This window comes from Sabethes cyaneus, chromosome 2 (assembly GCF_943734655.1).
Source record: "Sabethes cyaneus chromosome 2, idSabCyanKW18_F2, whole genome shotgun sequence".
In the NCBI taxonomy this organism is placed as follows: domain Eukaryota; kingdom Metazoa; phylum Arthropoda; class Insecta; order Diptera; family Culicidae; genus Sabethes; species Sabethes cyaneus.
Genome location: NC_071354.1, coordinates 188,590,428 through 188,613,483, shown reverse-complemented (window position 1 = coordinate 188,613,483; position 23,056 = coordinate 188,590,428). Strand labels below are relative to the sequence as shown.

General features: G+C 38.7%; 1 protein-coding gene across 1 annotated transcript in view; it reads left to right on the top strand.

The window, feature by feature from the left end:
• The window catches only part of LOC128736456 (uncharacterized), a 189,928-nt gene that overhangs the window by 139,651 nt on the left and 27,221 nt on the right, over nt 1-23,056 (top strand). The window contains 1 exon segment of the mRNA XM_053830938.1: nt 11,517-11,568. Within this exon segment, the coding sequence (XP_053686913.1) occupies nt 11,517-11,568 (52 nt within the window).

Here is a 23,056-nt window from a genome sequence, read left to right as displayed (position 1 = left end):
TCTCTTGTTTTCCGTTCCGTTTTCGATTTTTTATTTCGTTTTCTCACTTTTTATTTCAAGTTTTCTTATTATGTTTTCTGCGTTCCGTTTCCTTCTCTCCTGTTTTTTCCTTTTTTATTTCTGTTTTTCCTCCCTTGCTGTCCAGTTTGTCCTCATTTTATTTCTCGTTTGCTTCGTTTTCTTTAAAGTTTTTCTTTCTTTTCTCGCTTTTGATCTCTTCCATTCTCTCTCTCTCTCTCTCTCTCTCTCTCTCTCTCTCTCTCTCTCTCTCTCTCTCTCTCTCTCTCTCTCTCTTCTCTCTCTCTCTCTCCGGTGTTCATTTTTTACCCACTTTCTTTTTTTCTTTTTCTTTTCTGTTTTTTCTACATCCCGCTTTCCCTCCTACTGTTCCATAATTTATCTTTTTCATGCCAGTTTTAGTTTTGCATTTTTCCTCTTTCTATCCCGTTTGTCCAGTTTTTGTCGCATTTTCCTCGTGCTCGTTCCAGTTTTTTATTCTCCAGATGTAGCAAGAGGAGACGGACTACCTCTACATCCATCGGTATTCTATCTGAATTTGCTAAGAAAATTTATATGTATTTGCATAAGAATCTGTTTGTTCCTATTTGTTTCATGAGATATGAATTTTTGAATTAGGCTGATACCTCGGTTCAGGAAAACCGAGTTTTTCGGTCATTGCTCAGGAACAACAAAAAATCTTTCTAATCGAGAGTCTAATAATTGACAAACAAAAATAAAATATTCTAAAAAAAATGCATATGACCGAACATAATTTTCCAACCTTTCTTTGCAGTTGTTCATCACTTAACATAAAATAGGACTTCAATTTTGAAATGAATATTAAATGGTTTTAAATTGGACATGAAGTCGGACTTGAAAATGTACTAGCAGTTGGACTTAAAATCAAAGTTGAAATTAGACTTGGCAATGGATACGAAATCAGACTTGAAATTTAACTTAACGGAGGAATTGATATTGGACTTGAAATTGCTACTATTTCTACGCAATTGACTTATTTATCGCAAAAATAATACCTAATAGATTAGATTAAAAACTGTGTACTTCTGCGTTACAGAAAATATTTTATTTTATATTAAATTTTAAAGAGGAGATAGGACACGCCAGTGGCTACACTCTAGTACAAGACCAAGGCCTAAAATGTCCCACAAGCTGTAGAAATTTTGCGTCAAATGCACCGCTTCATTATCCAATTGCCACTGAAGAACAGTTTTTCTACCGGTAGGTTATGCCAACGCAATTTCAAACCCAGTTGTAAAAGTTAAATCTGGCCGTAAATCATTTGTTAGCTCTGCTGGTTAGCCAAAGACCAACATCAGTTCCTGGCCAGTTAGCCGACGGGTAACAGCAGAGCCAGCTCAATGATTCACCATTTTCATTTCGAGGGCTTTCCTCATAAGTTGCGAGTATTTTCACACAACAATTTAGCCGTACATTAGTAACGAGTTGAACATGGTGCAGTAGCGAAATCATGTTGTTCGCTCGCAGAAAATTTCTTCAACCAACTTCAGTTAAATTGGCCCAGATGAGTTGAATCGGCGAATTAAATCTACTGCCAATTGTTGCCTGCCGCCACTGCAGTGGACTGGGTTGCGTACAATCTGCTGCTGGTCGTGGTCGTGTTTAATATATTTAATTAAATATTACAGCCCCCCACATGACGCGATGCCAGACGCTACTCAACGAAGGTCGAGTTCATGTTTTGGTTCACTCTTTTTTATGGTTGAGGCAAACGCATTGCGTCTGATTGTTCAATTTAGGCACCCCTCCGCCGTTTGGGTTAATTCGAAAATTGATCGAAAAATGAGAACTTTTATTCAATTACACGGTAGCACGCAGCATAGCGAATTTTGTCGATTTCACGTCTAACGGCTAATTTGCTGTCTATTTTTACCTAAAGCATGAAGTGAAAGGTTGTGTTTTCTTCTGCAAGAATAAAACAGATATATCAATCAATCGCAAATGCGAGATGGATCTGTTTTTGTCTCATGAAATGTAACCATTTGCGGTCACATTATTCGTGTAACAGACGAACAATTCGAAAGGTCACGTCCTGTTTACTGGAGAAGGTCTTGTTTCCGGTTGACATCATCGGCATTGGATGACAAGTCACCGTTGTTTGGTAGGCAGTAAAATAAATAATTGTTATTTTCCGAACGCGATATGGCACATTTGTTCATGAAATCGTAATTCGATAGCACACCAAAAGTAACAACGTGAACGCGGGAAGAAATAAATTATTAGTGTCATAATCCTGTGACAATATCCATGTTGTTTGTTTCTGATACTTTGGCGAAAAATATTACCGCATTTTTTTCGACGAACCAACTCAGCAGTGCTATGATATCTTTTTCGTACACAAAATTGAAATAATAGAATTATGTTCGTTATGTTTTCATATCGATTTAAACCCTCCAAATCTGTTCATTTCATATAATAGGAGCAGCCGATAGGAGGAAAAAGTCTGCTGTTCTGGTTTTGTTGTAATTTGAACCTAAACAATTAGCAAAACTTTAGACTTACGCATGTTTAGACATAGTTGAGTTGATTGGAACAACATATCAACAATTGATTAGTTCTACTCAAATAAAAATAAATGACATTTATTGTGACTTTACAACTGAATGTTTTTTTTCCTGTTTTTTCGTTAGCTATGAATTATTCACATACGGTTTCCCACTTTGAGCGTGTGCTTATTTGCAGTGTGAACTATATATCCTACGCTTCATTTAATTGGTGATTGCTATCGCAATTAATTATTACTGATTGAATTATAGTTTGTGTGCGTTATTGAGCTGGCGAAAAACAATTTATAATATCAATAAACATAAACAACTGAAAAATGTCCTATCCTTGAAGCTTGAAGCTGGTTGAAGGCACCAGTTCCAAACACAAAACCATCCGGTACGTGTCTACCATATCCACCGTAAGTGTATGTCGCTTGCTGTGTGTTTTTTTTCAGCAAGATAATGGTTAATATTTGTTTTGCTACTCGGTAGATACCTTCTCTCGGCGCCACCTAAACTCGCAGCTTTATACCGGATGCATCAGTCCAGCTTTCCCAGCTTCTCGGAAAAGATCCCATCTGTATGTACTTTTCCTAGAACGGATTCAATTTCGAGAAGAAGCTTTCCCGTAAACCGCATGGTTGGTTTACATTTAACCTTTTCCCGGTTCCCTGCCAGAGGGTTTCAAGCTGTATCCCGTACAATCCGAATAATTACAATTCAATGAAGGTAAACAGACCGGTTTGTTTTAATATCGCGAGTTTTACTCATAATTGCACACTGTATTGTGTCATACTTGGTAGGTAAATTATTGAAATTTTCTGTGCTTTTATGAAGGAAGAAAGACAAAACTATAGTTTATGCGATAAAATTATCATACACTTTTGGTCTCAAAATTCCATATAATTTTTCAAATATTTCAGGTTCCCAACTTTACCACAAAATTCCAATGCAAATATCCGATTTTATCGTACATCGCTTCACTGTGATCCCAACTTTTCAAACATTTGTATGCATGAACGCTACCCATAACTTTATTGAAGAAGTAGAGTTTGTATGTTTTTCGAGTGCAGAGTTATAGAGCATTTTCTTTGGAAGTTCCTTAAAAATTCGTTTTTCACATTTAACTTTTGTTAGTTACATTTTACAAAAATACTTTCCGCATTCAAACTCCGCTTTTTGAACGATCATTTGACTGTTTTTTGAATCCAGTCAATCTGCCGCTTGCGCTGCTGCCGTCTTACAATTCATGCGGCATCTCAGCAAAAGCAAACAGTCGATCTCCCGTTTTGCTTTGCGCTTTGAGAATATAAACTGCAAGCTGACTGGAAGCGTCTTCTTCTTCTTCTTCAGCAGCATAGAGCCGGGGTGGCTCGTGCTGTTTCAAGCACTCGTTTCCATTCAACTCGGTTTTGGGCCACTCGTCGCCAATTCCCTAGTCGTCTCAGAAGTCGCAAATCGCTTTCGACCTGTTCGAGCCATCGTGCACGTTGGACCCCCCTGTTCCTGGTTCCGGTGGGGTTGTTGAAGAGTACTATTTTCGTCGCACTGTCGTCCGGCATCCTTACGACGTGTCCGGCCCACCGTAGCCTGCTAACTTTCGCTAGATGTACGAATAGAGTCTCCCCAAACAGTGCCTGTAGCTCGTGATTCATACGCCTCTGCCTCCGATTGGAAGCATACGGTGACGTATTTTTTCGTTTCTTTTTTTGTCTCCAAATCGGCTGCTCACAGTAATAGTTTGTCACCCGGACGTCGGTCCGACGCAAGCAAAATAGTCGTTTGTATTGGACGGAGTCCGACCGACTTCTTCCATGCACATGTAGTGGTTGTTTTTTTGTAGTATTGAATCATACGATTGTGCGGTTGCTTTTCGTTAGCGTGGTGATTGCCAGTCATTTGACTGTTTTGCAGTCATTCGCTGCTCCAAACGGTAAAGGCAACTTGATCGAAACGAAAATGTCAAAAAGTTTTAGAACGCGTTCGTTCTGCTGCGTGCAATCGGCGTTTGACTGAGCAAACTGCCAGTTGTGTTATGCAGAGCGTTCGTATTCCACCTCTTAACGGACGGTGTGAACTTGAATGCGCGTTGGTGTGACTGCGGTAGAAAAAAAGGATCGGTCGAAGCCCTGCTTGCAAAGTTATCGCATATTCAGAATTTTCCTTTCCTTAACTTCACAAGCCAATAAAATAGAGTACCATTCCAGTAAATCCCGGCGACTAAGTCGAGCGAGAACTTCACGGGACTTTCGCGTGAACGAATGAATGGAAAAATTGTCTTCTGAAGACACTGCTTCTTGTAAAGTTGTCCATTCATAGTTGCTTCAGTGATAAAAATTTTAACACAACTACATATGCTTTATCGAATTATCAACTTACGGAAGATTGACGGTTGAGGAAGCTATTATTTTTGACCCGGGATTAATCCAAAGCACATTTTTACATATGTCTCATTGGTCATCAAAATACATCTGTTGTACTTGGTCAAAAACTTGGTCGTACAGTTTTTTTGAACGGGTTTTTGGCAACCACGGATTTTGGGTTGTATTTCAGCGTCCTGTTGGGATGATGTTCGCTGGCATGGTAGAACTGAAATCCTTTCGCATACAGAATCACCAGGCTGTACTGTGCGCCGCAGTGAACCTTTTCGCCAAATTGCGTCCGGAGATACCAGGATTATTTCGAACTGCTCTAATGATCTTCATTTCAGTGCTTGGTCATATGTTTCCTTTCTACGTTTGGTCTGCTTTGCATGATCCAACGTCAATGTTTTCCGGTACCACGGTATTTACAGTCGATTTTGGAAATTCAAGCACCTTAGCGATTCCTCCTGATCACGTTGAGGTTTCAACGTAAGTGTGCAGAACTTGTTCACCTCTCTCCCATTCCATCTTCGATAACTTTTCAAAGCATTTATCAATGCTGAATGAACTTTCAACACAAAGTAATCAATTCTACCAGATCGAAACACAATCATTAGTGGCTTGACACGATAATTAGATGCTTCAGTTTGATCTTGTGTGCCTCAAGGCAGCCATTTTGGACCATTGCTTACATTATTGTAGTAAACAAGTTTCAGAATAGCTTGAAACAATTTATATATTTCTGCAAAACTTTCAGTCTTAAAGTGTATTCGTGCCCCCGAATGACAAATAGAAGGTGGCATAATACCACGCAAAGATCATGGTAGGATGGGTGGTTGTTGGGTGGAAGAGTGTGATAGAGAAGGGTAGGAGGAGTGATGGGTTTAATAGATTAATAGAGAAAGAGAGAGTCGACATCGCAAGCAGTCCTCTCCATTCAACTTCACCTTGGGCCACCTATCATCAATTTCCAAAGCGTTTCAGAAGTTGGAAGTCGCTTCCGACCTGGTCGCGCTATTTTGCACGTTGGATCCCTCTGTTACTGGTGCCTGTGGGATTATTGAGGAAAACCGCTTTTGTCGCACAGTCGCGTAGCATCCTTGCGACGTGTCCGGCCCACCGTACCCTATCGATTATCGCCAGATGTACGCTGGGAATCTCTCCAAACAGTGCCTTGCAGCTCGTGATTGATACGCCGCCGGCATTCTCCATTTTCATTTCGCACTCGACGCGTACTTGTGCGCAGTGTCACAGCTTCAAGCTATAAAGAGCTAAGGGTCTAATGACGATTTTGTACACTATCATCTTTGTACGTCAGCATATGCTCCTTGATTGTACTCGACAACAAGGGCAATTCAGGCCCGATTTCCTGCTGATTTCTGATATGAGCAGAGTTCCATCATTATCATCTTTTTTTTTATCTCCTTACTAGCTCCCGTGGTCACCAGCGATCCCAAAATTAAAGGGACTCGAGATTGTCTCCGAGATGCACATGAAACAAATCATTCGATGCAATCAGAGCTATAGCTCTGATCAGTCGCGTCAGTTTTTCCGGTAAACCGTGTTCGTCCATTATCTGCCATAGCTGGTCTCGATCGACTGTATCGTATGCTGCTTTTAAGATGCGATGCGTGAACACGTGATACTCCCGACATTCTTGCAAGATCTGCCAGATGCTAGAAATTTGGTATGTAGTGGTGTGAGCACTCATAAAGTCTATAGTTTCCTATAGAACCCTGTGTTATCGGTGACAGGAGAGTACTTTGCAGGTGGCGTTTACCAGCGTTATACTGCTATAATTGCAGCAGTCTTTTTTGCACATGAGACTAACAACTTCTTCCATCCATTGCTCCTGCAGCTTCCCCTTCTCCCAAATCTAAGAAATAACCCAACGTAAATCCGCTGCCAGCGTTTCTCGGCATTGTTTATAGTGTTCTGCTCATAGGCGATCCTTGCCGACAGCATTAATTGGTTTTCAGCAACCCGTTTTCTCGCTTAACTTTTTGGAGAACAGGTTGTTAGAGAATAATGGAACAGACAAGAGAAAGGAAAGACAGCGTGTGCGAAGAGAGAAGTGTGTGTGTGTGTGTGTGTGTGTGTGTGTGTGTGTGTGTGTGTGTGTGTGTGTGTGTGTGTGTGTGTGTGTGTGTGTGTGTGTGTGTGTGTGTGTGTGTGTGTGTGTGTGTGTGTGTGTGTGTGTGTGTGTGTGTGTGTGTGTGTGTATGTGTGTGAGTGAGAGAGACGAGAGACAGCGACAAGAAAGAAAGGACAGATAGATGCTCAAGAAAAAGGTAGGAAGAGGAAGCGGAAGCAAGAAGAATATAGTTGGGAAAGTAAAAGAGAAAAAAAAGCCCGGGATAAACGCGCAGTCATAAATACACGTATATAGTAAATATATAGTCATAAATAATTGAGCCTAAGTTGATGAAGGCCTACAAATGCAAAAAAAAATCCATTAAAACAGAATCGGTGTTCGAATAACATTCAGGGGAAAACTGAAACAAAATTGTACTTTACTAAAGCATCTAATGTACACTAAAGCTAAACGGAGAAACATCTATTACAGTATTGTGTGCCTCCTCGAAGCTTCTTGAGCTGATTGTTCTTGTAATTTTGACACAAAAATGTTCGCCATGCATCTCGTCAGATCAACATAGTTTCAGCTCAAAAGCGATCAACTACCACCAACCTTGTGGCATTTACTTTGGTCATTCGGCACCACCGGGCACTGGTTAAATTCGAGAGCTGCGTCCATGCCCAATCGGACGGAATATGTCCGTTAAGATAGAGCATTATATTTCGTCTTCATTCCCGGTTATGTCCGGGGTTCCACAAGGCAGCCTTCTTGGCCCGTTTCCTTTTCTGCTACACAAGAATGCTGCAAAACTTTATCCTGAATGATGCAAAACTTTATTATTGTTATAAACAATCTTACGCTGACGGTCTGAAGCTATACTACGCCATAAACAAATCAAGCGTTGCTCTCTTTCTTCAACAACAACTAATGGCCTTGACAGCTTGGTGTAACACAAAATATATGGTCTTAAAATGCTTACACACGCTATTATATTTCTGTTAGATGCAACTGATGACTGACACTTCACGACTACCTACTTTATGGTACGTCTTTAATACGTTAGAACACCGTAAAAGATGTTAGTGTGCTTCTTGAATTCTCAACGACATTCAAAGATCAAGTGACATGTGTTGTTTCGAAGGCCTCGTCTCAGTTAGAATTTAGTGTTTTACTATGTTTCAGATAGACTTAAAATTAGTTCTGTTTTGTCTCGGATTTGTTTTATTTAATTCTAGATTGTCTGGTTTAGTTTTTTCCTTTTATTTCACAAGTAATCCAAAGTCAAATAAATTTCATTCATTCATTTTCAACCTTCAGTATTTGTATATTTTTTATCTTAAAATTTTTTAGTGTGAACTTTTGATATTTTTTAAGTTTCGTGCTTCGAAGAGCATTTCTACTAACTGCGCATAAGTTTGTCATTTTTTGCTTATTTTTTCGAATTTTACTTTCATTGAGTATAAAAACGATTGTATGCTTATGAATGGGACGCCACTTCCTCGCGTCCATGTATGATACACGATACACTGCACGTGTACCCTGCATTGATGCTAATTAATGATCAACAACCAGAGACACTAATTGCCGTCCATCAGGCATTCCGCAATCGCTTTCCATTTCAAGTTCAGCTTTCTTCTTTCGTTACCCCTCCACCTCCACCTGCTACACCACACATTTTGACTGTTTGTACGTCAAATGTCGATTTGCTAATCGAATTTCGTACGGGCACGTGTGCTCAGCTCAGAGCGTTTGGTGATGCGATGCTGTGCTGTGCTGATGCGATGATGGTAGGTTGGCCTGTTGCAGGCAATTGCCGACTTTACTTAACCGCAATAAAAATAGCTTCCAACCCGGGGCGGCACGACTAGTCCCAGTTGGTGCGGAATGTGGGCCGGAAATGTAGGTTATTTTTGGACCCAACTTGAGCCGATATTAGGTTTCGGTTAATTTATGCTTCTTCCCAAATCCGTTGACAGGCTGGCGGTTTTACGACCTACGATATCGAATTTTCGTCGATTTTTACGCTTATAATTAAAATTAAACATCTGTCAATTTTAGGCCGTAAAATGCGTAACCAATAAATGCTACTCCTATAGGTGCAGAACCATTTTCGTTTTCAGCTCGATTCTGCAGAATAGAATTCAATTTCATTTTATACGATCGAAAAATGACCTGGAATAGAGAGACAGAGAGTAACCTATTCGAAACATACATGGTTATCTTTTACAATCTGTTGCTGACGGATAGGATAGACTGGAATGAGCTACAACAGGTACTGAAGTTTCAATTTCCTTCTGCTCCCGTGTGTTTACGAAACATAAAACCATTGCTGTCAGAAAACATTCCAGCAGAAGCTGAGGAAAGTTCATAAAGTTTTGCCATCTGCTATCTGTATTGCACGTACGTGATGCAATCAGTCTCGACATAATACTGTCAGCAAATTTTAATTCCGTTGATTGTCGAAACTGAAAATAATATACATGCAAGTGCGGGATTGCATCAAAAATAATTGCATCAATCATTCTGTATGGGTTCGTGATCACCAGTCAGCCAGTCTATTTTCGTACAGCACGTGGTCCGAAATGTCATGATGAAGTTCATGCTATAATTAAATCTTCGCGTCGCGAATGAGCACTACTGCAACGCAACTTGTTTTTGATGGTATTTTCCCTTTTTGCTCATTTGTTTATCTCCATTAGTCGCGCTTTATTTCCATTAGATGTCAGCCTCCTGTACGCTGCTGTGCTGAACGATATTAGTTATATGTGCATGCATAAAAATAGCTTTGCTCTATTTCTTAAGATGTGTTAATTTTTTCTTGCAAAACTTTCCTGTTGCAATTTGAACAGCGGCATAATTTTAGACAGCTAAAGGTTGATGATTTTCCTTCAAATTAAGGTTTTTACAACCACTAGACTAATTACAATTATGCTAGCCTTGATGCTCCCTAATTGACACCGCAGCATTTATCAAAATAATGGTGTTGTTTTTGCGACTTTTACTGTCCGACATAATTATCCGAACCGAACCAAACCGAACCGAATAACCCAGTTCAGCAGGAATGTAATCGAAGTTATTGCGGTACTCTAATTTTTTTTTTAATTTATCAACACTAAATTCCACAGTTGGGCGTCTTATAATGATATATGCACACGCTGACAGCGGTCCTTCAATAGAATTGCTTATTGCCGCAGGGCTTTTTATGTTTTCTTTTGTAGATGTAAACCCTGACGATACTGGTTAATATCCTTTTACGGAAGACCGTACTGGTGACAACGGTTGAAAGCAAGTCTGTCGTCTTACATATAATGATGAGTGAACAGAGTTTAATACTTCGACCAGAAAGAATTTACTGCATTTCAATTATTGATACAGTTTGCTACTCACTATTGAACACTCATATAATAATAGAGCATGTTTTTTAACATTATAAACATAAATACCAGGAAATAAACCATTAAAACGTTGGCCTGGACAATAAAAAACATGTTGCAAGGTACGCGGTGACTGAAAGGCCATCACTTAATGATGAATTTTCATACAATTTTCTGTTTTTATTAGCGGATGGTCCTTGATTGTTTACTCCCTTAGGGACTAGTCCCTTACCCTTGTAAAAGAAATAATTCGTCTTATGGATTTTGTGCCCTTGTGCCTATAGTCTTTTACATAATCGTTTTAACTGTCACGACACAATCCATGTTGCAAATAATGAAACTATTAACAATCTCACTGAATTACAAATAAAAATGTCGAGAAAAATTTGGACAAATTTTTTTCAGTTCTACCAGCTAAATATTCAGAATTATTGTTGAATTCTACTGAGATTATTCTAAAAGCTAACGGCTAACGCCACTCGACACCAACTTTTCAGGCGTCTCAGAAGTCATAAGTCGCTTTCGACCAGGTCGAGCAATCTTCTTGCCCGTTGGGCCTCTCTGTTCCTGGTGCCGGTGAGGTTGCTGAAGAGAATTGTTTTCGTCGCACTGTCGTCCGGCATCCTTACGACGTGCCCAGCCTACCGTAGCCTACCGACTCTCCGTATCAGATGTACGATAAGGATCTGTCCAAGCAGGGCCTGTAGCTCGTGATTCATACGCCACTCTACGCCAAATATGGTCCGCATCACCTTCCGCTCGAACACGACAACGACGCATTTGTCCTCCGTCAGTAGCGTCACGGTTTCAAGTCCACAAAGAACTAATAAGGGATTAATATGGGTTTTGCACAGTATCAGCTTCGTACGGTGGTGTATGCTTCCTGATCGTAGCGTTTTGTAAAGGGAAAAGTAGTCCCGATTTTCGTTTGAATGCGCCGCCGGATTTCTTTACTATTGTTGTTTGCGGTCACCAGCGATCCTAAATTTACAAACTCATCTACCACTTCTAGATCGCTAACGTACATACATGATTATGTCATCCCAAGTAACAATTTGATTATAAAGACTGCAAGAGTATAATAAACCCCAAATTGTTACTTGGGATGTTCATTTATATTACCGTATAAATGACAGAAAGCACATCTGAACACTATCTTCTCTGTTTTTCTTTTCAGCAACTTGACATCGGACGATCTGGAACTGTCGGCAATATTTTCACCGAACTCGGTAAGTTTAAATTTGATTCAAAACTCCAAAGACAACACTTTTATGACTTTCTCAAAACGGAGAGGACGCTAGAAGAGAGCAATGAAACAAAAGTGTTCTAGTACCCAAACACTTAAACACTTACACCCAAAGCAATACGTGAAGGGGAAAGAGCGGAAAATTAGGTAAGGGACAGTCATTGAAGCAACACTTATTAAGAAGTAACGTTATAAAAAAATTAACGAATTTCTCTCTAAGTACGTGAAGTAGGTTCGCAAGCTTTACTTTCCAGGACAATAGACGAAGCTATTCTGGTTCCCACATTGTTCCTGCTGTCTCATCGTGGACTCCCTAACACTTAAAAAGCAAATTTTTACTATCTGACGTTTCAACCTATAGTTGGCATTTTTCGAGGAGAACTGTAAATTAATTAGAATTAAAGAACAGTTTTTTATATAATTTCAACTTAAAAAATATTTGTTTACAGTTTCTGCAGCACGTTCCTCATAATTTTGTAAAAGATTTGTGACTGGCCAAGATAAGAGTTACGCATTACTGTCAAATCAGGGCCAAGATAGAACCCTTTGGGTTCGAATCTGGTATTAATTTGCTCTGATCCGCCAATTAGCAGATTAGTTGAAAATTAGCTAACTAACTCTAACTCAGGCATCTACTAGCTTGGTACATTAGAACGAACTACAAACGTAATAAGAGCATTTCAAAAGATTTTATACTATTGACAGTTCTAATTTCATTACTTTCTTTTACCATTTCCTTCTGCTACTGGGAAGTCGTTCGCTATAAAATATTAAAAAAAAATTAAGTTTGTTTAGAATTTTGCCTACTCATACAGAATTTTTTTAAATCAATCGTCAAAAACAGAAAAAACAAGCTCCTTTCTCTTTGCTTTTTATATAAATTGCTTTACCAATAGGCCAAGGATTGCTACCTTTCCATAAGACGTAAGTCTAAGTCAAAATTTTCCATTGCTGTTAAGCCCTCTATTTTTTTCTGTTTATACTGCCAGATATATTAGATCTGGGATGAAATTTACTTTCATATTGCCAAGTAAAATTGCTCAAGAAATTGTAATAAATAGTTTTGAGTGGTAGTGCTGCCAAATTTATTTTTTCTAGTTCAAAACTAAATTTGTATTTTTCTCTCAAAAAACAAAGCCCAGGTGCTACATTCCGTTTTTTAAAACTAGGTCGTCGGTTTTCATTAAACATACTTCGCAGACATTTGTTAGAGTACAGGACAATTGCGGGGCTAGCGCTACGATCCTGTTGATTCTTAAAGCCTCTCCCAGCCGAGATACAAACATACGACGACCAGCGTCGTAGCCTGAGGCCAACTGGGAGGTTCATTTTTCTCACAATGAGTATTTAAAATCGGCATTTGGTCATCGTCATCACGTCAATATTTAACGCATAACTCTTCTGATTTGCATTCAGTGATTAAGCTCAACTCTAGTTAAAACAATATATTCTTTAACGTCAGCAAACGAAATTGTCTTCTTTAGTGTGATGAACCACAAACAACATAAGAACTCTGTTTTTGTTTTAGAATGTTTAAGGACCAGCGTATGAATTGATCGAGGAGGAAAATTGCTGCCACGTCATTATCAACTGTAGTTGCGCTATCCTTCGATGATAGCGGCCTTTTTATTACCCCAGATGTAAGCAATTGGGAACGCCCTGTTATATGGTTTCAACAAGACGACGCTACGTCCCACACGGCATGCGAAACAGTGGATTAATCGAAAGGGAAGCTTGATGAGCAATTAATCTCTCACTTTGAAATGGTAAATTGGGCGCCTGGATCGTGAGATTTATTTATTTGGCATCCCTTACTAACACGCCAGGATTCCCACTTTCAAAATCCCAAGGATTGCTAATTGATAATAAAGGCGATTCCTGTACCGAGTCATATGGGTCCCGGTCCCGGGGATTCCAACTGTTGGATTCTCATACAAGAATCTGGTTCTATAGGCGGCATTTTGTACGAATCTCCTGCAGAATTTCTCCACGCGATTCCTATGCGAGAAACCTCAGAGACTGTAGGAATCTTTTTTGCTCGTCCGGGAAGTGAATCGTATCTTTCAGGCACATTAATCGACTTGTTCAAAGCTCTTCAAACTTATACTGCAGAGTAGCACTTGTTACTAAACATTCAATTTATTTTTTCGTGAAAATAAATCATACTTACAACGAAAAATTGTAATGTAAAATCTCACCAAAAATCTTTTTTCTGAAATCTTTTAGAAGATTTTTTCAAATTTCTTTTTGCAAACATGTTTTGCCTTTCTACTATATAAATATATAGTATAAAGGTATAGAAATCACTTGGAAAACCGAAAATGGAAAGAAGGTCCTGCGGGCCGAATGTCATATACCATTCGACTCAGTTTCGAAAACTGAGCATTTTCTGTGTGTGTGTATGTATGTGTGTGTATGTGTGTGTGTGTGTATGTGACGCTTTTAATCTCACTCACTTTTCTCGGAGATGGCTGGACCGATTTTAATGTTCTTAGTGTCAAATGAAAGGTCTAGGTGTCCCATTGGTCGCTATTGAATTTCATACTGATCGGACTTTTAGTTCAAAAGTTATGTATAAAAATATGAAAAATATGGGACTTCATTATCTCATAGGTCCCTTAACCGATTTGAACAAAATTGAATTGCATATGAAAGAGGAGCCTTGCAAACCCTTAACTTCCAAATTTCATGACGATTGAGCTTGTAGTTTGAAAGTTACATAAAGAAATGTGAAAAAATAGTATTTAAAACATATTTTTGTAACATATCAGCATTAATTCAATGAAAAACATCACACATTTTAATATTATTTGAAAATAACTGCTGAGATCTATCAAACGAAACCGAGTTATTTAAAATCGGACGGTTCATTCAAAAGTTATTTAAACTTTAACACTTAAGCACCGTATATTAAACCGTTAAAACGTGTGAAATCAAAACATATCAATCAAATGTTGATTGTATTTAATGTGTGTGATGTATGTGTGTATGTATGTATGTATGTATGTATGTATGTATGTATGTATTATGTATGTATGTATGCATGTATGTATGTATGTATGTATGTATATATGCATGTATGTATGTATGTATGTATGTATGTATGTATGTATGTATGTATGTATGTATGTATGTATGTGTGTATGTGATCTCAAGCAACAATGTGAGTTTGATTGTACTCTTATGGTGGTTTTCATGACCAATTGTGGTCTTGAATGCTATCATAAGAGTGTAATAAAACTCAAATTGTTACTTGGGATGACAATTTGCAATTTTTAAATTTGCATTGAAATTCAAGAAAAGATGTTTCTCACTTTTCTGAATCAATTGTCTAAAGTTTTTGAAGCCTCTTAGTGGAATACGAAATTTGAAATTAAAGAAAAGAAAAAACTTTTACCGACTAAATTCCACTATTTAATATTTATTCGCGACAGATACGTATACGCTTTGAAATAAGACACTGATGAAGCCTGAACGTCGTAGGCGAACTACGTATCTGTTGCAAATAAATATTAAATAGTGGGATTCAATCGAAAAGCTTTTTCTTTTCTTTGATTTCAGATTTCAATTGTCATTTTGTTCACTTGCTGTTACTCACAATTGTACAAGAAAAGCAAACAGCGAAGAAAAGCAGTTAATTTAAGCATGTAGGTCTTTTTAATCAATAGATACTAAAGCTTAGAAATGTTATATGAAAAATAGGAAGTAAACGTTGCACGGTAGTAATTTTGTAAGATTTGTTTTCGTTGATGACATTTTAAAGGACAGATGTCTTATGTCATGTATCATGTTTCAACAAATAAATCAAAAATGACAAGCACTGGAAATCGTATCGATCATATTTCCTATTCTCAAGCATGTTTAAGGCGCTGCTTGCACTATTTTTCGACCTCATTTTGTTTTCCTAACCTTCTAACGTTGTAAAAATGATGCGATCAAGCTAATGACTATCTTTTCATGAAAGTACATTCAAAAGAAGCTTAAGTTTTGATTTTCTTGCAAAAATAATTATCTGAAAGAGCGCCAGCTAAGAAAAAGTTCAATTTCTCTTTTTCATATCTAATGCTCTATTTAGTTATTTTTTCTAATTCAGATATATCGCAAAATTGAAGCCAAGCAAACTAATAGTAAAATTTTGAGATTAATCATTTTGTTGTCGATATCCTTTGTCTTCAAAAGCGAAGTATAATAATAATTTTTCTGAACTCTTGTTTTTCAAAGATGCTAACTTTTGAACGCATGGTATTAATTAATTATCAAAAAATCTGTTATGAACACATATTTCATATTGTCAATTCAAAACATGTTTCGTATATGGCTCTGAAGCCCAAAAGTTAAGGCCGACCGATTATAAAACTAAATAAGGTTTTACAAGTATTTACGCACCCAAGGAAAGAAAATTTAATTATTCTACGCAATACGTTGGTAATTTTACTGGCAAATAAGGATTTTGAGGAATACGGAACGGATATTTAAAAATATAGTCAAGTTAATTATACATAGACGTTCCTGAGAAATTAAATAATGATTATTATAAGAGGCGAACCAGCCGCAGGCTGAAAACCTCTCTAATATAGAATTAAAAAAAAAAATGATTATTATGGCAGTAGAAAGGCTAGGTCACGCCGCTAGGTGGATTAATTCGGGTTTTCTTTTTCGTTTTACTGTTACTGACTTTTTCGCGGTCAAACGTAAACTCTATTTTGATTAAAGCAGAGGAGCGTTTGGTGCTAAAACTGAATACTGGGAAAGTTTCATATTATTTGTAATATGACTGCCCTTTGGAAGGGACAAAACTAGATCTGAGACTAATTAATACATGGGTATGGTATAGTTTAAATGCGTAAAGCACTCGAGTACTAATCGAGAAATTGTGGGTTGGAGTCCCACTGCCACAAACTAACCCAATATTTTTAGCCGCAGATCGAAACTTTCCCAGGAGTATTCAGTTTTACATTTTTCGCACCAAACGCTTCTCTGCTTTAATAAAAATGTTTTTCTTTTTAAACAATAATTTGTAAGTTTTGGATTTTCTGAATCAATATTTCAATACATTACAATTTTTTTGAATGTTGAACCCCCTAAGGCGACTACAATTCTGAATTAGAAAGTTAATTGCATCATATTGAAAGCTTATTCGTACCAGTCCATGTACAAACAAGTTGCAAGTTTACAACCTGCAACATGCTCAGCTGTTACAATCTAACTCGCAGCAGGACGTGTGTAATTTTCGAATTAGAAATTAGAGTCGCTTGCTAATTCGATCTCCCATTGGCAACATCCTGATGTACGCGTTCGAAACTCGCCCAGGCCGATAGCAACACGACAGCTGATTGTTGATTGGAACTGGTCGAGCGCTTCTCGTCTGACACCATTAAGCTCAATCGGATTACCTACCTATAACGATGCAAACAACTCCACCAGGAGACACTACATCAGCGTAACAGTTCGATGCGATGTGCATACAGGTGAATCGCCCAGTCAACAAAGTCGTGCTGACACAGTTTTCAAGCGTTGGAAATCCCTTTGGCGAATTAACCCTCGCCAGTTCAGGTCTTTTTTTTACGAGTAGGGAAATCTGCTAAGCACCTGAGAAGATACGGTACTATCAGACACCTGAGAACATAACTTAGGGTGTGACCGCTACTCGAGTCTCCAACCTCAATACCCCCTGGGACTTCGCCAGTTCAGGTCTGAACATCATGAATTATCGATTGTTCAATTGCCTAGTTTGTTACTGACAAATTTATTCAAGCAAATTACTTAACAGGCAACAACCATTTGCTATTCATCAATGCATGCATTTGTATTTATTAAGATGCAAGTACATTCAAGAGTTAGGTGGCGTTCATTGGGTCGATGGAAACACCGTTAGCATGTTATTGATTTTTTATCATCGCAAATTTCTGCACCTTTTTCTAGTTATTCGAAGAATGGGTGACACCTTTTTGTCATTCTGCCCGCTCACCGTAATTGGCTAACGTTTTTTTGTTTGTTTTACATATTCAATCCCGCCAGTTAAACCGACCAACACTAATGAACTTTAACGTTCACATATTTTCCAAGCACCCTCGCTTTTGAAAAGCTGCAGCAGGATTATCCGGTAGCATTAAAGTTCATTATTTTGATAACGTTACTGTCTCAAGTACCTATCCCATCATCCTTGTTGCCACAGTTAGCAACAAAAAGCAAACAAAATGTCCACACAACCGTGGGAAAATCTCAGTTAATGCTCTCGTATTTGGTTTTAGCTCTGTACCTGGCCGAGCAAACCGATTGTCATTAAAATTCAATTAGGTTAACTTCGCCTCCCTAGTGGATATCGTAAAGTTGTCCATTTACCAAATTAGGAAAGTTTTGTCCTCTTCCAGGCAAAGAACAGCAGGAGCAAATAAAGTATTTCTTTTTTCACAAGAAGGCGAATGTCTCGTACGTGACTCCGGAAGTGTATTATACCTAGAAACTGTTGCTATCCCAATCGGCGTAACTAATTTATGACTGGTTCGAAGTTTTGCAATAAACCCTTGTGATGGTCAATAAGTGCACTGTAACATTGATAGTGCTGGTGAATTTAAACTAACCGGTCACTGTAATAAAAATCATGACATAATACTGTTATAAAAATAACTTTCACGTAATAATAGTAAGCTTAAACTTAACTTTTATGCTCGCAAAGAGAACTTCAGAAAGGCAGATGTAACTTTCTACTTTGATTACTCATTTTTCTCGGTGTTGCCACATAGGACATCACACGTAAGACGAAAAGAAAAAAAGTAGACTGGTGTACGATAAGGTTGTATGAACTTGGAAATTTTAGGACAGCATAAATCCCCGGTAGCTTAGAAAGTTGCCCTCACCATGTCAAGGGGCGTTGCACTGGCAATTTCAGGGGCCTGCGTTAATTTTGGATCGTTCCTCTCGCTCTCGAAATACGCTTGCATCCTCTACAGGAACCACATGCAGCAAGTGCAACTTCAGTTGGTGTTGGGTTGGGAAGACATCTGCTTCCGGCATCCAAACGACGCTCGAAGCATGAAAGTGTGATGTGCACGCAGAATTGCATGAGCCGGCGTCCTTCGAGGCTAGAAATAGCGATGTGCTTAACATAGTTTCTTTTCCGTCTAACGTTGCTTTATATTTGCTTGGAGACAGAGAAGACACACTTGTGATCGAATGGTACTCTAGCTAGAAGATCAATGACACTACTATCAATCTTTTATGCTTAGTATCCGGCAGCATGCTACTTGTATCTTTTACCGGGACCACATAGGAGAGCTCTTCATAGCATGGAGTACCTACTCTCTCGTTATACTCACGCTGCTTTGCTGAACTCAGGGTGATATGCACTAAACCTAACCATATTTTTCCAACTAACCAACTTAGGAAATTCTTACTGAATCAACTGTCTAGCTTCGACGTCCCGAATTTGTTTTTTGTTGCAGCTCAGTGACACTTTTATTAGTAGCGGGGTTTTTGGCGAATACACAGTAACGAATATTTCTGATTCTTTTAAAAGCTAATCCAATGTGGCAGAATACTATTTTTTATGTCTTAACACCATCAAGTGTCATAAAATAATTTAAGTTTTTTCGAAGTATTTTTCATTTTTGCTAAACTTTTACTAAAACAGAATGATTTCTACCAAATTCTGTCAGTTTTTTGATGTGATGAATTATAATCTTCATATTTCTCATATTTTTTATCTAAGCAGAAAGCAGAAGAAGTGATTTGGGCCACCAAAAGTGATTTTAAGTGCTTTTACCCATCCTTGATTAATTTCGGTATGCATAGCACAAGGAATAGTCACGAGAAAAGTTGTTAAAGCTTCAGTCCGAAACACCGTAAGACTGAAGGGTCAAGAAAGTATCGTTTCAATCAGTTTTTTGTGTAAATATTTAAAAATATTCCATGAAAGGCCATAATATTGTGCTATTTTTAAGAATGTTTTCCATTTTCAAGCACGTTTTAGAATGACAAATATACAGTGGACCCCCGTTCGTTTGAACGATTCCTCATGCAAACTAACGGGGTTACTTTTTAATTTGAACAACTGGTAACCCGAAATATGCTGAAACCTGTGTGAACTGGCCGCCCTGCTCTTTGTTATTGTTTTGGGTGGTTTGTTTTAGTTGGCAGTTGCAAGTGCGAATATTGCATTTTCCGATCGGATTTCTCTCTTAATCGTTAGGAAAACGAAATGTGAAACCGATTAAACAAGCTAGGTCAGTACAAACGAATCGTGTTTCTGTGCATTGTCTGCATAAACAAATGATGTCATGTTGAGAATGACATTTGAACCATTTTTAATTTGCACGTCGTGCAAACCAACGGGGTTCAAATTAAAAAGTGTTCAGATTAAAAATGGTCAAACGAACGGGGGTCCACGGTATCTAACCTAAGTACTTATAAATTATCATAGTGACACGAGCACAAGTTTTCTACGGCCGATTTATTTCTCATCTTCAATCAGCATAGTCATAACGTTTGTTAAATTTAACCGGAAATCAATACCAGAATACCAAAATTTCGAGATTTTCTACATTTTCAATTATGTCGAGGAGATCAACACAACTGTTCATACATAAAAGATCAAAAAGCCGCTTTTTTCTACAAAGTGTTTTCAGAAAACTACTTTGAGGGCTTATAATCGAGTCTGTTTTACTTATTTTTGATGCAACTTTTTTGTGCTGGTTTCATAAAAGTCATATTTTAAACAAATGGCTTTATAGTCAATTTTTTAGAGTTTTTTTTATGTAGGAGAAGGTTTCGTAGGGAATTATAAAGTATTTATTTATTTATTTATTTTATTTGATACATTCATCTGACAATGTCTTAATGAAGGTCACACAAACTCTTACAAAGCATCAGTTCTTGACAATTTTTGAACAAAAATTCGAGTAGGCTCTCCAAATTCGTACAGTTCTTCAACCCGAGTGAACATCCGGATGCATGACGTCACTGGTTCGTGGTACCCAAACGTGGTTCGGTGAAATTCCGTGTGCAATAAAGCCGTAGTTCGCAGAGATCTTTGAGATGCTCGGAAATTCACTTTTGAAAGCAGCGTCGGCGAATCAATGTCGTTGTTCAAAATTTTTGCTACGAACGTTGCCTGCTGAACTTTTCTGCGCCGTTCTAGTGTGTCCAAACCGAGCAGAAGACAACGTTCACGATAAGGAGGGAGATTCTCTGGGTCTCTCCAAGGCAACTCTCTGAGGGCAATACGGATAAATCGTCTTTGGATGCGTTCGATTCTTAGAATCCAGGTGAGCTGATGTGGTTGCCAAATCACGCAGGCGTTTTCAAGCAAAGGACGAACTAGTGCACAGTATAAAGATTTCAAGCAGTGAGGATCCCTAAAATCTCTTCCGATTTTGGAGATAAATCCTAGCTGTCGGGATGCTTTGGAGATAATAGCAGAACGGTGAGCGTTAAACATAAGTTTGGAGTCGAGTAAGATGCCGAGGTCGCTAACTTGCTCTACCCTCCGGAGAGTATTTCCATTTATATTGTAGTCAAAGATGATAGAGTTTTGAGTGCGATGAAACGTTATAACCTCACATTTTGCTGTGCTCACTATCAAGTAGTTGATCTTACACCAATTCACGAAGCCATCTAACAATTTTTGGAGCCGACGGCAGTCGTCGATGGAGCGCACGGTAAGAAACAGTTTAAGATCGTCAGCGTAGATAAGTGCGCAGTATGCTTTATGGGATTTCGCGTTAATTTTGTAGATATAGCATACGATACGGCATACAGCATACATACATAGATACAGCATACGATAGAGTCGATCGTGACAGGTAATGGTAGATAATGCACAAACACGGTTTCTCGAAAAACTTATGCAACTGATCATAGCAACATTGGGTCGAATGATGCGTTTTGTGCCATTCTTGGGACACTTTCGACTCTCTTCGAGAGACGGTGAGGATTAAGCAAGGCTTATTTTGCATGCATCAGAGGCAATCTACTTCAGATTGAAAGCGGACTCTAGGAGAATTGGGTTAAAAATAAATGTATTGAAAGACCAAATACATAAAAGGAAGAGGCTTAAAGGAAGGCCACACGCGCATTTCCCACAGACGGTTATCGTTGACGGCGGCGCGGCGTACTAGAAAGGGTAGGTGAGTTCGTATATTTGGGATCGCTGGTTACCGCGTAACACTAGTAAGAAGATCAAGCGGAAAATCGGTCCTAATTTGTCCTTCACAAAACGCTACCATCAAAAAGCCTGCGTTGCGGTATGAAGCTGGCAATGTACAAAACCCTCATTGGACTACTAGTCCTTATGAACGTGGCGCTCACGGACACACGCGCACTTGCCGTGTTCGAACGGAAGGTGACGCGAACGATATTCACCGGAGTACGAACTGAAGTTCGGAGCGGAGAGTAGCGGAGGCGTATGAATCACGAGCTTTAGGTACCCCTTAAAAGATTCCTATCGTTCGTCTGGGGAAAGTTGGTAGGCTACGGTGGGTCCGACAGGATGCTAGATGACAATGCGGCGAAAACGATTCTCATCAGAAACTCCATCGACACTAGAAACAGAGGGTCCCAACCTGCGAGATGACTCGAGCAAATCGAAAATGACTTGCGACTTCTGAGACGCCTGGTCCCTAATGGCCCAGGAATGGGTTACTCCGGCTCTATTCTGAAGACAACGACGAATATGCAAATAAATTTTTATACTATTTAAATTAGCTTTTACCATGATTTTTTGGGATAGTAAAGCAAAATGGAAATCTTTTCAAGGTCTACACAAGCAGGGTCTATCACAAATTGATTCCTTGTAAGCTTCCAAACTAGCGGCTTCTAATTAATTGGGATTACGAGCTCAGTTTGCCCATTGTGCACTGTGCGTCGTCGGAAGCGCTGGTCACATCTGTTTGTTATTAAACGATTCTTGAGAAAATAAATCAATTTTGCTTAAAGCACCCGATTCCAACCGTTCCGGTAAGAAAACCTGTAAGATTAACATCTCGTTCAATCATTGAGTACAATAGACGGGATACGACGCACAATTTGTGTCTAAAAATAAATCAGCTTCACCAGTAATGGCGAAGACTGAAAGGCCTGTCGCACGCTTATATAAACGTTATAGAGATTAGATTAGATTAGATTCCTTATTTCAGAGGCTTTCAGCCTGCGGTTGGCTCGCCTTTTTTACATAAACTTCTTTTTAGCAGTATTCTGTAGTTCAAAGGTTACGCAATATCAACGAATCATGGGGAACCTGAAGAGATGTCGGTTTCGAATCCGGCTATAATTGGTTCTCATTATATCTTAATTCAGGCTGCATATCTTCTAACTTGGTAAAAGGTAATGAACTACGTACCTAGTAAGTGCCGCATAATGATACTCCCCCCTCATCCTTATCTAATTTTCAGCTGCTTCCACTTAATGACTCGTTCCACCCTAAGGATGCTATAAAACACCTTTGTTTCATTACTACCATTCCCTCCGTCGAGCAG